Here is a 17,069-nt window from a genome sequence, read left to right as displayed (position 1 = left end):
GAAATAGTGCTTCAGGTTAAGAACTTTGCTTCAGGATGAGAACAGAAATCATGCTCCGGCGGCACGGCAGCAGCAGGAGGCCCCATTAGCTAAAGTGGTGCTTCAGGCTAAGAACAGTTTCAGGTTAAGTACGGACCTCCGGAACAAATTAAGTACTTAACCCGAGGTACCAATGTACTTTATCCTTCTAACTGGGAGTGCCATGGAGATATCTGCATGAAGAGCATGTGCTTGACCACTGGGCTATGGCGCTTTTATCTTAAAAGCACACACATTCAGGAAATCTGATTACAGATTTCCTGACGTCGTGTCTGGTTTGGTCTTTACACAACCGGAGGAGATGTCCCATTCAGCACACATGGCTTGAGACTGGAGCGTGAGGCGCACGGCATCCATGTGCCTGACACCTGGAAAATCCTCCGTCTGAAAGGAGACTTGCCGATGGAATCCTCTTACAACTTCCTGAGACTGTAAACCGAAGCTGACCCTGTTTTTCCTTTCCTTCTCCTCATTCCCTTGTCGCTACCTCGCTTACATAAAGAGGGCTTTTCGCATTTCTCTTGAAAGCCGTGCTTTTCTGGCTGGAAAAACACACACCCAACTCTCCGTATGTTGCTGCCTGAGACTCAAAACATGTGCTGATCAGACGGAATGCAAACGCTTCAGGAACACAACACCAGCAGCCAAGGAGCCATGAGGGGCTGTGTCCCAGGTTGCCATTTCAGGAAACGTATTGCTGCAAAGCACTATGGACCTGATCCAAAAACTCAGCGCACAGAGCTTACTGCCCATTGCCCCCACTTGAACCTGGGAGTGTGGCCTACAAATATACCCAACGCTTTTCCCATTAGAAAGACAGCAGGAGGAAGGCATCGTGTTGCAGAGGTAAAACAGAAGGGAGAAGCAATTCCCACCCCTTTGCCCACTGCTTCTCTCCTAGAATCATAGAATCATAGAGTTGGAAGAGACCACAAGGGCCATCGAGTCCAACCCCCTGCCAAGCAGGAAACACCATCAGAGCACTCCTGACATATGGTTGTCAAGCCTCCGCTTAAAGACCTCCAAAGAAGGAGACTCCACCACACTCCCTGGCAGCAAATTCCACTGTCGAACAGCTCTTACTGTCAGGAAGTTCTTCCTAATGTTTAGGTGGAATCTTTTTTCTTGTAGTTTGGAACCATTCTGATGGGGAATCCCATCTCCTGGGATGTTAACTCCTCTGGGTCCCAGTTGCATGTTTACCACATCAAGTAGAGAGAAGATACTCAGAGATAGGATTGTGGTGGTGGGGAGGAGTAGGGAGGGAAATCATGCAAGAAGAGGAATAAGCAACACACTCCTGCTGCACATCTACAAAGTACACAAGCAGTACACAAAAGGTTTGTTTTGCCCTTTGGGGCGGTATTATTCTAGAACCAATGGCTTTGAGCTGGACAATTTAACTTGCCCACCTGCTCCTCTCCCTGCAACCTGCCTAAATCTGCTCCAAAATGTGGAGGGAACCCCTGGAGCACATTTAGGGTTCATGTGGAGAGAGAAGTAGGTGAGGAGATTATGCTATGTACAGTAGTTAAGAGTTGTTGCACTACTGCGTAACTGAATACCAGGGCTGGGCGACATTCAGTTTTCAACATCGCAGTATATCACTAGCTAAACATTGTGATATACAGTTGTACCTTGGAAGTTGAATGGAATCCGTTCTGGAAGTCCGTTCGACTTCCAAAACATTCGGAAACCAAAGCGCAGCTTCTGATGGGCGGCAGGAAGCTACTGCAGCCCATTGAAAGCTGCAGAAGTCCCATCAGACGTTCGGCTTCCAAAAATAGTTCACAAACCGGAAGAGTCACTTCCAGGTTTGCGGTGTTTGGGAGCCAAAACATTCGAGAACTAAGCTGTTCAAAAACTAAGGTACAACTGTACTGAAATATCACAACATCTGAAATAAATATGGAGCTATGTTAAAGCACTGGCTGGCTTCATGGCTTTTCCCGCATCATGATTTTTGCAATGCATGCACACACGCACATGCATCATGATTTGCAGGTCAAAAATTATGAAACTGCTATCGTGATATGGGCTTCAAACCAGTTTTAGATGATATGCCACCCAGCCCTAACACACATCATGATTTGCAATATATTGCCAGGTCCAAAATTATGAAACCACTGTCACGATATGGATGATATATCAATATACCTCCCAGCCCTATTGAAAACCACCCTGAGTCTGGAGTCTTACTTAACTTTAGAAAAAAAGCAAAACCTCCGCCAAAAGATTGAAAGGAAGGCAATAAGATGGCAAGGAGTTCAACATTACCTAGTCAGGCTATACTCTGGGGGAGGCTGATAACGGACAACAGCTACTTCGCTCCTCGCTGCCTGGGGCGCTGAATAGGAGGGCATCACCACTTCCTGGATGACTCCAGAATGCTGGTCGTTAAAAAACATTCCGTGCTCCTGAGCTTTGCTCACCGGAGAGACCACCTGCTTGCTTTTGTACGGGTAATCCGGCGGCGGGCCCCTTGGATCTACACCTTTGCTGGTGGACTGAGGAGGGGACGGCCCTCCCGCTTTGAATCCTTTGCTTCTCCCCAAGGCAGGCGGATGCTGTTTTGTGCCGTTCCTCTCCAGCGACAACTGCATGATCCTCTCGCTAAGGTACCGCACGTGGCCTTGCTTCAGTTCCTTGAGCGCCTCGTCTTTGTGCGCCTGTCCGCTGTTGGCTCGAGCCAACGTTGGCCTCCCTTCCGTTCTGGATTTCGGGCAGGAGGTTCCAGCCATGTAAAAACCTGCCCCAGCGGCGCTGCTGGGCTGCTGGCCCCTGAAAAACTGAGACTGGGCTTTGGCCTCTTCGTAAGTTGGCAGCTCTTCATTGTTCTGCTGAGGCTGGGCGCCCCTGGGCTGCTTCTCCATCGCAGTGCTGTCCCCTTGATGCTCCTGGCCTTGTGGTTCCTGCCGCGCCGACTGCTGGACCATTTGTGGGTCTTCGGGCACCAGGTTTTCCGTGGAAGAAGAAGAAAGCAGCGTGCTGGCAGTGGGGTTGGATGGTCCCGCGCTCCCTGTGGCCTGGTGCTGGATGGCCAGCAGGTTCATGTTCTCGCTCGGGTTGCCATAGCGCAGCTCCTGGATCAACCGCTGTAACACAGTGCCAGGGGCAACGTCCTCCGAACCTCTCATTTCCACCTCTGAAACCTGGAGGAAGCTCGGGGGGTGGAAGTTGCAAGGGGGGTCTTCAGCTGAAGCAAGAGAAAAGATGGCAGGCAGAGAAAGAAAGAGACACACAAAAAAGGGAAAGGTTGGATTATTTTGAATGAGGAAGACGGAGAAATCCTGCATGGCCTTTTCCTCCATCAATTATCCTACTGCCAACCTGAGTTCATAACTCAGCCAAATGTCAGGTGCAGCGTTAGAAATTCAGATATACAGTGGTACCTCGGGATGCGAATGGGATCCGTTCCGGAGCCCCGCTTGCATCCAGAAGCAAATGTAACTAGTGATGGCACATCTGTGCACGCACGCGTCGCTTTTCGTCGCTTCCGCGCATGCGCATGGCGTCATTTTGAGCGTCTGCGCATGCGCGAGTGGCGAAACCCAGAAGTGACGCGCTCTGTTACTTCCGGGTTGCCGCGGAGCGCAACTCGAACACGCTCAACATGAAGCATATTCAACCCAAGGTATGACTGTATAAGCTAAGTGCCAAATTGCTCCTTAAACCAGGGTTACAGTTGCCAAAATGGAATGCCTTGTTGTCATTTTGGGGCCAGACAGCTCTAAAGTCATATTTTTCAATACAACCTTTGGGCTCCTGAAATTCAGATGAAACAGAACGGATAGAAATCTACAGGATGTGTTGCAAGTGTGTGGAAACAGATCCAATGATCCCCAGTCATGCACCTCCAGATGGTGGAGATGTCAAGCGCCGTCCTGGCGCCTGGGCATCTTCACTTGGTCTCAAGTAGACGATAGGTAAAGGTAAAGGTAAAGGTACCCCTGCCCGTAGGGGCCAGTCTTGACAGACTCTGGGGTTGTGCGCCCATCTCACTTAAGAGGCCAGGGGCCAGCGCTGTCCGGAGACACTTCTGGGTCACGTGGCCAGCGTGACATCGCTGCTCTGGCCAGAGCCAGGGCCAGAGCCGCACACGGAAACGCCGTTTACCTTCCCGCTGGTAAGCGGTCCCTATTTATCTACTTGCACCCGGAGGTGCTTTCGAACTGCTAGGTTGGCAGGCGCTGGGACCGAGCAGCGGGAGCGCACCCCGCCGCAGGGATTCGAACCGCCGACCTTTCGATCGGCAAGTCCTAGGCGCTGAGGCTTTAACCCACAGCGCCACCTGCGTCCCCAAGTAGACGATAGCCAGCTGCAAAATGGGCCTGGTGAATTTCAATTGTTGATCAAGGAGTAAGGCCAGTACTAAACAGGGAGGTGCAAGGGAAGAGGGATTCAAGAACGTCATTTGACGGGGTGTGGACTGATGAGACCTCTGTCCAGATGCTGCAGCTTGGTGGTTTAAATCTGGGCTGTGGTCTGGGGACTCCCCACCTCTGCTCTTCAGGGACCAAATTGCTTCTGATTAAACCTAAGTGCCCTCTCTGTCCTGCACCTGGGTCCCAATTTCCTTTGTATAATGATCCACTTGCAAGGCTCAACGTCAACAAGGATCTGAAGAAAGCCATTTGTCCAAAAAAACAAAACAAACCAGTGTGAAACTCAATTGACAAAAGCAGCTAGAAAGCAGGGTTTTTTACAAGCACCAAGAACTTACTTTCAGTATCGCTGACAAAGTCTATCATTAACGGTGAACCATCCCGCCTGCTGCCAAACAGCTGAGGATCCGTGTAAAGACAGCCAGTTTCTTCCAGTATCTGGGCAGGAGTACTGGAAGTGTAGCAAATGGATGGGAGGCCTATGAGAAAAGAAAAAGAAAAAAATATTTATCCATGAACTAGTCACGGTTTGTTTTTTTTTTAAATACCCCAACACTTTTCCTAAAGTGATTCACACTTGTGGTTTCTGAATTATGTTTAAGCGTTGTTTCACAGCCCCCAACAAAGACATCCGTTGTATACATACTTCTCAGTGAATCATTTCAGATGTCTGTCTACATAAAAGGCTGCATGCAGAAACACATATTACTGCAAACAACACAACCTTGCCACAGAACTGTAACAGGGAAGTCACGGAGCGGGTGAGTACCCAAGCCATAGTGGCAAGCGTTCAAAGACTTAGTAGATGATAGAGAAATGGTCACTAATTTATTGGCAGCTCCCAGTATTTTCCAATTCTAAATTTTCAAGGAAAACTCACATCGCTGGTCAGTGGTTGAGCTGCTCTAGAATTACAATGGAGTTTTTGAAGCCAAGTGACTCACCGCTCTTCTGATTGCTAATGGCTTAGTTCCCAAGCTATCGCAGCCTTGGATTAGGACTTGGGTGGGCTTAGAATTTGAACTTTACGTCCACATGCAACATATTAAAACTACATCATTATTACTGCAAGCAAGCAAAGTGCTTTTGGTTGGTTTCATATTTTTTTTTATCAAAACAGACATTGTGTCAATTCAGATGCAGTAGGAAACCAGGGTTTCCCATTACATGAACAAGTCTCAGGCTTATCCACAGCCTCCAACCTTCCCCTCTTTTGTGCCCACAAGGAGATCAGCAACTTCTGTTTTTAAACAATCCAGAGTATCTCAGTCTGGGGATCTGAGGAACCTGTGGCCCTTCAGTGTTGTTGGACTACAATTACCATAATCTCTTATCATTGGCCATGCTGGATGGGGCTGATGGGAGTTGGAGTCCAACATAACTCCAATCCCTTGTTTAAAATATGGTTCAGGACAAGCCAAGATGTAAAACCGTGATTTAATCTGGGTTTGGTCTAACAAACCATAGCTCCCTGTACATTTGAACTCAAGGAACTGTGGTTTGCTTCAATGGAGAAGTGGAAGCTTCTGATCTCCTCACAGTAAGGTACGAGGAGAGGACGGAGGAGCATTCAAGTTTCCTATTATGTCCAAAATACCACACAGACATATATGATGCACATACACCTCTTACTGCAGTACAATTAGGTATATAAGGTATGTTCTTGTCCATAAACTTTAAATCTGGACAACAGCCTGTAAAATAACATGCTGGACGTTTATACTATCCAGAAGCCACTGTCACAAGAATAACTGATTATATGGATATATTGCCTGCATCTGCACAAGGAAATTTAATTTCCAGAAACTATTGTTTTGAATTAATATTGCCCATTCCCTGTTTTACATGCTATTTTAACTAATTTAACACTTTTAAAAAAGCATTAGTGGAAAAAGCCATTCACAGTGCCATTCATGAACGTGATCTTTGCTTATTTTTTGGATATAAACTCTCTATTTCAGCAAGTTGACAATTTATATAAGAGAAAACACGCCCGATTTGTCTTACGACACCGTAATATTTAAATTCAGACTGCTGAATTTATGGCAGTCCCAGTGGAATATGTCCCTCTCTTGATTTCATTATCTACTGCAGTAACCATATAAGTTTAGAACCCTAGAATGAAATTGCACAGACAACATTCCTTGGTTTGTATGAAAGAGATAACAATGGCTTTGAAAGAGAGTTTTTAGCAGGGTGCTCTGGGAAGAAGGAATAAGAAAGACTGGGATCCATCTTGGGCAGGCTGGCTGAAGGCTGCACTGCTGTGGGGGACAAACCCCTCCTGAAATGAACATGCTGTAAGATCTGGACTCCCTGCAGGCAGACTGAAGGTATAAATAGGTGAATAAACCATATTTCTTAAAGCTATGACATTATCCGCCATGTCTCAGTTCTCCAAAGGACCCTGTAGTGAGTGCCTGGAACCCCCAGGAATCTTGCAGAACATGGGGGCGTCACATTACTTTTGTAACAATACGTTTTGCTGAGAGTCAAAAAGCAATCAAGCCATGTAATCCAGTAGTCAAGTGAGCGATCAACTGATCACGGATTAAGCGAGTACAGCAAGCAAATCAGCCTGGAAACCCCTCACAAATCTGATTCTACTGACAAAAAAAATATTGCAGCAGGAAAGCAGCTTATCTCAGTGGAGTCTGGGTGTGCCAACTATTGAAGTGGCACATTACATCTCACCAAAATGTATGTGTGCGTGAGCATGCACAGAATTTGGGATTCTTGTATCAGACGCAGAGTAGGAAATGAATACAAATGAATTTCTTGCCTTCTAAGTCTGCTTCCCTCTCCCTTCTCCCCAGTCTCTCAAACTGCAAAACCCCTCCCTTTTATTCTTTAATCATTTGATGAAAGGGGGCAAGAGTTTTATTATAGCATTGTTTCTTAAGCTGGGAATTATGGGGAAGGAGGCCAGCCTTAGCATCTGGAGAGACAGCCGTAAATCCAGCTCAAGCTGACTCACATCCTTTTAATCAGAATTGCACCCTGGATAGGAGAAGACGGCTCTCCTATGGCCTCGGGGGCAGCTAACGTTAACACGCCTTACTCTCCTAGACACAATGTAGGTGTTAGCTGGTTTGGAAACACACCACAGCTGAACAAAGAGGCAAGTTGGTTTGATGCAGCTGATCTCAGTATCTCATCCCTATGTACCGTATTTTTCGCTCCATAACACGCACCAGACCATAACACGCACGTAGTTTTTAGAGGAGGAAAACAAGAAAAAAAATGTTCTAAACCAAACAGTGGATGTATGATTTTTGTGGTTCATGCTGTGGCCACAGACATGTGATCTGACAGTGAGTTTGGAGTAGCCCAATGCAAAAATCCTGAGGATCCATGTGGATCCATGCTTTGTAACCACGTTTTTGATCCATGGCGACCCCAGGCAACAGTGGGTGTGTGATTTTTTTGGTGCAAGATGTAGCCATGGACATGCTATGTGATCTGATGGTGAATTTGGGGTGACCCAGTGCAAAAATCCTGAGGATCCATGTGGATCCATGCTTTGTAACCACATTTTAAGTGGGGAGGGAAGGAAAAGCACTCAAGGGACAAGGAGCACGCATGGGGTGTGTGGAGAAGGATGCTGCTAATAATGCTATTTAGCGAGCTGAGTAGGGAGGAGAGAGGGACAGAGAGCCTGCTTGCTTTAAAGGAGCCAACCGGACAGGAGCCGCTTACACTCGTGTAAGCGGCTCCTCTCCTCTCCCACTTTGCTCCTTTAAAGCAAGCAGGCTCTCTGTCCCTCTCTCCTCTCTACTCAGCGGCTCTTCTCCCGCTTTGCTGTTTCAAAGCGAGCCACGGAGGAGGGAAGGAAGGGGAACCATGGATCCTCTGCTCACAACTGCAGCAGACCCCCCCCTGCCACCCGTAGGCATTCGCTCCATAACACGCACAGACATTTCCCCTTACTTTCTAGGAGGAAAAAAGTGAGTGTTATGGTGCAAAAAATACGGTATTCAGCCAAATCAACCAACTTCATCAAACTCACATAAGCATGTTGGAAATATCTTACAAAAGCTATGTAGACTTGTAATGTAGGAATCATGGGCAAAGCCAGGATTTAGGTTGGGGGTGGGACCAAGCTATCTGGAATAATACGATATGGAATTAATACAACAATTAAAACAGTTAAAACAATAAAACCACAAGTTCAGTTCAGGGGAATGCTTGCCTAAGCAGGTGAGCCTTCAGGAGCCGGAAGAATGCCAACACAGATGGGGCCTCTCCTGTTTCAAGAGAGAAAGCATTCCACAACACTGGTGTCACCAGTGAAAATCCTGCCTCTATGTTACCGCAAGACAATAATCATCAAGTCATGGCAAAACTAGCTGGGTTACATTGGCTGATCATGGTGCCCTTGAGAAAAGTTTCCCATCCCATTGTAGCTGACTGCATCTTCCTATGATCTCTCTGGAGGAGGGGTAGGCAACCTAAGGCCTTTGGGCTGGATGCGGCCCAATCGCCTTCTCAATCCGGCCAGCAGACGGTCCGGGAATCAGCGTGATTTTACATGAGTAGAATGTGTGCTTTTATTTTAAATGCATCTCTGGGTTATTTGTGGGGCATAAGAATTCGTTCATCTCCCCCCCCCCCCAAAAAAATATATATATAGTCTTGCCCACCACATGGTCTGAGGGACAGTGGACCGGCCCACGGCTGGAAAAGGTTGCTGACCCCTGCTCTGGAGGGTTACTTGGCCCTGAACAAAATCAGATGTAGTGATGGAGAGAGGAGGACATGGGAAACTTTATTTCCATGAGCTTCCTTATGCTAGCTAACCCCAAGCCACTATATGTAAAGGCACACATACAGACAACTAATTGTCCAAGCCATTTAGTGAGCCACTGCACCTAAATAACCTGCCATGTGTCCACCCCAGGTATGCTAAGTCTCCAGATGTGTCCCAGCCATAATCATAATCATAATAATTTATAATTTATACTTTATACCCTGCCCATCTGGCTGGGCTTCCCCAGCCACTCTGGGCGGCTTCCAACCAAATATTAAAATACAGTAATGCATCAAACATTAAAAGCTTCCCTAAACAGAGCTGCCTTCAGATGTCTTCTAAAAGTTTGGTAGTTGTTGTTCTCTTTGACATCTGGTGGGAGGGCGTTCCACAGGGCGGGCGCCACTACTGAGAAGGCCTTCTGCCTGGTTCCCTGTAACTTGGCTTCTCGCAGTGAGGGAACTGCCAGAAGGCCCTCAGCGCTGGACCTCAGTGTCCAGGTAGAACGATGGGAGTGGAGATGCACCTTCAGATATACTGGACCGAAGCCATTTAGGGCTTTAAAGGTCAGCACCAACACTTTGAATTGTGCTCGGAAACGTACTGGGAGCCAATGTAGGTCTTTCAAGACCGGTGTTATGTGGTCTCGGCGGCCACTCCCAGTCACCAGTCTAGCTGCCACATTCTGGATTAGTTGTAGTTTCCAGGTCACTTTTAAAGGTAGCCCCACGTAGAGCGCATTGCAGTAGTCCAAGCGGGAGATAACCATAGCATGCACTACTCTGGCGAGGCAGTCCGTGGGCAGATAGGGTCTCAGCCTGCATACCAGATGGGGCTGGTAGACAGCTGCCCTGGACACAGAATTGCCCTGTGCCTCCATGGACAGCTGTGAGTCCAGAATGACTCCCAGGCTGCACACCTGGTCCTTCAGGGGCACAGTTACCCCATTCAGGACCAGGGAGTCCTCTACACCTGCCCGCCTCCTGTCCCCCAAAAACAGTACTTCTGTCTTGTCAGGATTCAACCTCAATCTGTTAGCCGCCATCCATCCTCCAACCGCCTCCAGACACTCACACAGGACCTTCACCGCCTTCACTGGTTCTGATTTAAAAGAAAGGTAGAGCTGGGTATCATCTGCATATTGATGGTCACCCAGCCCAAACCCCCTGATGATCTCTCCCAGAGGCTGCATGTAGATGTTGAAAAGCATGGGGGAGAGGACAGAACCCTGAGGCACCCCACAAGTGAGAGCCCAGGGGTCTGAACACTCATCCCCCAACACCACTTTCTGAACACGGCCCAGGAGGAAGGAGCGGAACCACTGTATGACAGTGCCCCCAGCTCCCAACCCCTCTAGACGGTCCAGAAGGATGTTATGGTCGATTGTATCAAACGCCACTGAGAGATCCAGCAGAACTAGGAAACAGCTCTCACCTTTGTCCCTAGCCCACCGGAGATCATCGACCAGTGCAACCAAGGCAGTTTCAGTCCCATGACGAGGCCTGAATCCCGACTGGGATATATAGAAGGCTTGTCTCCCAAGGGCAGTAAGGCTGAAACATTCCTGGAATTCAATATATTTGTGACTGTGTTTTCCAATAAAAGGAAAAACAATGGGGTTGGGGAAAGACTTTGAAACTGCATGTTAGAATCCACATACATATCACTAGGGAACAAGTGCTCAGGGACATCTCACCAACGTAATACAATATTTTATACACCCAACAGATATCAGCAAACATTATCTTACACAAGCAAGGTACTCATCATCCATATTAAGCAATTTGGTGACTGTATCTGAATGCTGACGATCCTGATTTGCTTTGTAGACATTCATAAGTGAATGCTGAATATAATATTTATGCAACTGTCAACATTTATGTTGCACTTTTTCACACACAAAAATTTACACTGTCAACAATTTACATGTGAAATACTGACTGCTGTAGATTTTCAGCCATCCACTGAGGCAGGTCAGAAAGCCGATTTCTGGTCTCCTGGCTCTTTGTCATGCTAGAGAATGACCAAGAGATGAGAGAGGGTAATCTACCACATTGGAGCCGTTAAAAGGGCTGTGGAGAAGGATCCCCAGCACTCCAACACACCTGCAAGAAGTTGGGCAGACTAGGCCTTAGTTTGGGATAAAGCAGGCACCCCCAAACCCACCCCTCCAGATGTGTTGGGACTACAACTCCCATCATCCCTAGCTAACAAGACCAGTGGTCAGGTATGATGGGAATTGTAGTCCCAAAAATATCTGGAGGGCCGAGTTTGGGAATGCCTGGGATAAATGGATGCTGTCTAGGCTGCAATTCAAGCCTGAAGAGAGTCAGCTGACATTAAAAGGCATCAAGACACAACAAGCCGAACTTGAGCAACTTGTCTTGAGTTCAAAGACTCTCCCCTATTTCTCTTGCTTCCTGACTGCTACCTCAGATGGTGGATCCTGGGCTGTACACTTTGCCTTTGACCTGACAGCGGCTATTGGCCTCTCCAACCCTCTGCTACTACCCCAGAGCCTTCTGCATGGCTCTCTGCGCCTGCCCTGTGACCCTTTGCTCCATAACTGCTTGATCTGGTGCCTGACTCCCAAGTCCCTCCCCATACCCATGTTCCTGGACTTTCCAATCCTTGTCCACACCTAAACCAAACCTGCCTCAGAGCTAGGCCAAGGCTGCAGAGCTAGGTCAGCTACAACCAACCCACTCTGAATTTTGGGCTCATTCTGCACTTTTCTGTGTCAAAATCACACAGCTATGTGGTGAAATAAAAAAAATTTAAGGTCTTTTATATATATAATAAATGTTCATAACTGCATATATAGGCCACATGTCTGGAACCCCACAGAAAAAGTCCTGAAACCATTTTGTCCCTCCCAAATTGACCTCAAATATTTCTCTGCAAGGTCGATGGAAAATGGAAAAGCCTTCCCATTGTCTTTTTGTTCACAAATCCTGTCTTAAGGGTATGTCTGTGTATGAATAGGGTGAGCCTGTGACCTGGCTCAGGAACTAAGTATTTATCATTACAAAAGTCTGGCTAGGCTCCCCAAGTAATCCAATCAAGGGACCATTAACAGGTAATCTGCCAGACAGGAGATAAACAACGCACTCAGATTTCTGTTGTAGACCACCCTTTCTGTGATGTAGGTATGATGTATCTGGGGGTAGTCTTGAGGTAAACCCTTTCTGTGATGTATGTATGATGTTTCAGGGGGTGGTCTTGGACTCCAGGGCGGGCAATTTAAAATGTCTATATAAGGGTGGGCACACCTTTGTTCTGGGTCCTCCTCCTTTCCTGCATGTGAGGGGAGCACCCTGTTGCAACAGATCAATAAAGATCAGGCTTACTAGCAGCTTTGCTTCTCAATATTCTCTGGTTGGCCTCTGTTATTTTCTCCAACCGGTGGAGAACCTACAAAGGACTCTATAAGGGCTCTTGTGTCCCCCATAAGAAAATAAGGGCTGGTTTTTGTTTATTACAGAGGAATAACCTAGTTCTGAGTAGCACGACACAAACAAGATTATAAATTACTATTCTGAATGTGTCCTTGTTCATTTCAGGAGCTAATTTTACTTTTTAAACAAACCCATTGTAGCATAAAACACAGAACGCTAACACGGAATCTACACTTTTTAAACCATACACACAGCTGGCTCATGTTCCAAGAAACAAGTATAAAAGCAATCTTTTGTAGTATTTCATTTCATCCACCCACACATCGGCTCAGATGGGCTTTTTGAGCACGCACCCCTGCATAGTCTGGTGCAACATCACAACTACCAAATTAATCTTCTGAAGAAAGCAGAAATGGCCAGTGGCCACCAGCTTAGATGGATTTGAAAGGGGATTAGACAAATTAATGAAGGGAAATGCTTCTGGGGCATGATTGAGATCCCCCCCCCTTAAAAATAATAAAAAAAACTGTATAGAAATGCTAATACTAATACTAATACAGTGGTACCTTGGTTTACATACGCTTCACGTTACATACGCCGCTAACCCAGAAACAGTGCTTCAGGTTAAGAACTTTGCTTCAGGATAAGAACAGAAATCGTGCGGCGGCAGCGGGAGGCCCCATTAGCTAAAGTGGTACCTCAGGTTAAGAACAGTTTCAGGTTAAGAACGGACCTACAGAACGTATTAAGTACTTAACCCGAGGTACCACTGTAATACTAACAATAATAATGTACTATTTTTAGGATCAGGGAGGGCATGCCTCTGAATATACCAACAACAGAGGAAATACAGCAAAAAAAAATATGAAGTATTCGTGTTAAAACAACATGAGGGCAATGGCTAACTGCCGCATGATCCTGACAGATGAAGGGCAGCCCAGAAATATAGTAAATAATTACCCCACACTGAACTGAATAGAACTTAGATTGCACTGTTAGTCAGGACCCAGCCCACCCATTTAAATAAACCCACCCTGCTTATTAATAAGGACGAATACTATAATCACTGTAGTCACCACTGCCAATCATTTCCATATCACTTTAGTGTGCAAAGTGTGCTAAAATGCTCTCTGCCTCATTCATCTGCACCAAACTAGATTTCTCTGTACTGAGCTGCAGCCTGAATCCTTTTAACCTCAGTTGCAGTTTCCAGCGAGAAAGAACTCTGGAAGTAAATAATGGAAGATAATCCCTCTTGTATGTTTGGCATTTAGAGCAGTCAACACAGAGTCTGCCTGCTCTTTTCTCTCTCTTTTTTCAGGCTGTTTGCCAAGGAAAGACCTTTTTAGGATCATTTACTTAGAATTGTTCCTGCAATTAGCCAGCCCATTGTTAACACCAGTGTGTGGTTTTTCTTATGCAAACCACACCATTCCCGCTTGCAGGAGTTTGTTTTTTTTTAGAAAAAGCAATCCTAGCCATTCATATCTGACTCTTTGAAAGGGATTTGGTACCCGCTATTACAAAGCACACAGAAGCAACCTAAACTGTAGTGTGTTATACACAGAACGGTAATTACTGTAAGTATCGTTATTTCTTATTATTATTATCTTGAGCTGGGAGAGTGGTTAAAACTCTGCTCTAAGAATATCAAGATCATCAATGGGAGAAAGAACAAATATTTCCTTTTTTACATGGTTCTGCTTGCTGAAGAACAAAATTTTGCAGAATTTGGAGGTGGGTTGGCTAGATGCAGGAGAGATTTAGGGTACATACAGCAGTCTGAGTTGGAGGGATAATAACGGTGTAAAAGCAGAAATGCCAGTATGGTAGAAGCATAGAGTTGAAAAGTTACCAGAGGGTCATCTAGACCAACCCCAGCGATGCAGGAATCTCATGACAGATGGCCAGCACAAACTATAAACTTCATTTTTAAACTGAGCACAGTGCTATATATTTTTAATTAATGACCTGATTTGCGATATACAATTTCTGTACACTCCCCTGCCCCTCTTAATTTTATTTATTTGGAAATAACAAAACTGCCTAAGTAAATAAACTTAACTGAATCCACAGAAACCACATAGAGCCAGATGCCCTGTTGTTAGGACAAACATTACTATCTGATTGTATTATTATTTATTCAGAATAACCTGTTAGCCACCTTCACACAAACTCAGTGTACAAAAACATCCTAATTACTCCCCACGCCTAAAAACAAAAGAAACAAAACCTGTAGACAGGGAACAACAGAAACAGCACCAACCAACCAAGCTAGCTAGCTAGCTGTACTGAAGGCCAAATGACTGGAAACTTTAGTTTTAACTTTTGCTGGAAAGTCAATAGAGAGGGAGAGCTATAAGAAGAGTTTGGATTTGAAGAAGAAGAGTTTGGATTTGATATCCCGCTTTATCACTACCCGAAGGAGTCTCAAAGCGGCTAACATTCTCCTTTCCCTTCCTCCCCAACAACAAACACTCTGTGAGGTGAGTGGGGCTGAGAGACTTCAGAGAAGTGTGACTAGCCCAAGGTCACCCAGCAGCTGTATGTGGAGGAGCAGAGACGTGAACCCGGTTCACCAGATTACGAGTCCACCGCTCTTAACCACTATACCACACAGAAGGAAGTTTGTTCCACAGCCTTGGTGCTACTGATATAAAGACCCTGCTCTTTGCCGCTATTGTGTCTCAGTTTCTCTCTCGCCCAAGTTGACTCCAGAGGGGGAGGGATTCAATTCCACACCAGAAATTTAAGTTTACACAACTGAAGCGAATTAAGGGGCTCTATCGCTCTGGTGCAACAAGGCCCGATATTCGTTTATTTTCAGTGGCGATTGTGAAATGCACTGAAAAGTGTGGAATCAATGATTAACATAAAGGATGAAATCAGAATAAACAAGCATTGTTGTGTAACCTCACCACAAACAAATCAGAATAAGGACTCAGTAAAGACTAGGCGCTGTGTAAGTTTTGTGCAAGCAAACCAGGATGTATGCTCAGAAAACAGATCCCTGTCCCCAGCCTCTCTCTCATGCGCACGCACACACCTATTCAATCCTGGATTCGTAGAATTGTCAAGTTGGAAAGGACCCCAAGGGTTATTTTGCCCAACCGCCTGCAATGCAGGAGTCTTTTGCCCAACATAATAATAATAATAATAATAATAATAATAATAATAATAATTTATTATTTATACCCCGCCCATCTGGCTGAGTTTCCCCAGCCACTCTGGGCGGCTCCCAATCAGTGTTAAAAACAATACAGCATTACATATTAAAAACTTCCCTGAACAGGGCTGCCTTAAGATGTCTTCTGAATGTCAGGTAATTCTTTATCTCTTTGACATCTGATGGGAGGGCGTTCCACAGGTCGGGCGCCACTACCGAGAAGGCCCTCTGCCTGGTTCCCTGTAGCCTCACTTCTCGCAATGAGGGAACCGCCAGAAGGCCCTCGGCGCTGGATCTCAGTGTCCGGGCTGAACGATGGGGGTGGAGATGCTCCTTCAGGTATACAGGACCGAGGCCGTTTAGGGCTTTAAAGGTCAGCACCAACACTTTGAATCGTGCTCGGAAACGTACTGGGAGCCAGTGCAGATCTCTCAGAACCGGTGTTCTGTGGTCCCGGCGGCCACTCCCAGTCACCAGTCTAGCTGCCGCATTCTGGATTAATTGCAGTTTCCGGGTCACCTTCAAAGGTAGCCCCACGTAGAGCGCGTTGCAGTAGTCCAAGCGTGAGATAACCAGAGCATGCACCACTCTGGCGAGACAGTCCGCGGGAAGGTAGGGTCTTAGCCTGCGTACCAGGTGGAGCTGGTAGACAGCTGCCCTGGACACAGAGTTAACCTGCGCCTCCATGGACAGCTGTGAGTCCAAAATGACTCCCAGGCTGCGCACCTGGTCCTTCAGGGGCACAGTTACCCCATTCAGGACCAGGGAATCCTCCACACCTGCCCGCCTCCTGTCCCCCAAAAACAGTACTTCTGTCTTGTCAGGATTCAACCTCAATCTGTTAGCCGCCATCCAACCTCCAACCGCCTCCAGGCACTCACACAGGACCTTCACCGCCTTCACTGGTTCTGATTTAAAGGAGAGGTAGAGCTGGGTGTCATCTGCATACTGATGAACACCCAGTCCAAACCCCCTGATGATCTCTCCCAGCGGCTTCATATAGATGTTAAAAAGCATGGGGGAGAGGACGGAACCCTGAGGTACCCCACAAGTGAGGGCCCAAGGGTCTGAACACTCATCCCCCACCACCACTTTCTGAACACGGCCCAGGAGGAAGGAGCGGAACCACTGTATAACAGTGCCCCCAGCTCCCAGCCCCTCTAGACGGTCCAGAAGGATGTTATGGTCGATGGTGTCAAAGGCCGCTGAGAGATCCAGCAGAACTAGGAAACAGCTCTCACCTTTGTCCCTAGCCCGCCGGAGATCATCAACCAGCGCGACCAAGGCAGTTTCAGTCCCATGGTGAGGCCTGAATCCCGATTGGAAGGGAT

At 46.7% G+C, this 17,069-nt stretch overlaps 1 protein-coding gene across 7 annotated transcripts in view; it reads right to left on the bottom strand.

The window, feature by feature from the left end:
* Positions 1 to 17,069, bottom strand: part of AMOTL1 (angiomotin like 1) — a 92,828-nt gene that overhangs the window by 32,419 nt on the left and 43,340 nt on the right. For all 7 annotated transcript variants that reach the window (XM_079973489.1, XM_079973488.1, XM_079973493.1 and 4 more), the window contains 2 exons: positions 4,763 to 4,903; positions 2,317 to 3,235 (listed from right to left, as the gene is read on the bottom strand). In XM_079973489.1, coding sequence (XP_079829615.1) covers positions 2,317 to 3,235; positions 4,763 to 4,903 — 1,060 coding nt within the window. The remainder of the gene's footprint in view (positions 1 to 2,316; positions 3,236 to 4,762; positions 4,904 to 17,069) is intronic.

This window comes from Podarcis cretensis (genome assembly GCF_951804945.1).
Source record: "Podarcis cretensis genome assembly, chromosome: 4".
Classification (NCBI taxonomy): domain Eukaryota; kingdom Metazoa; phylum Chordata; class Lepidosauria; order Squamata; family Lacertidae; genus Podarcis; species Podarcis cretensis.
The sequence above is the reverse complement of the archived record's forward strand: the minus strand, read 5'-3'. Positions and strand labels throughout refer to the sequence as shown.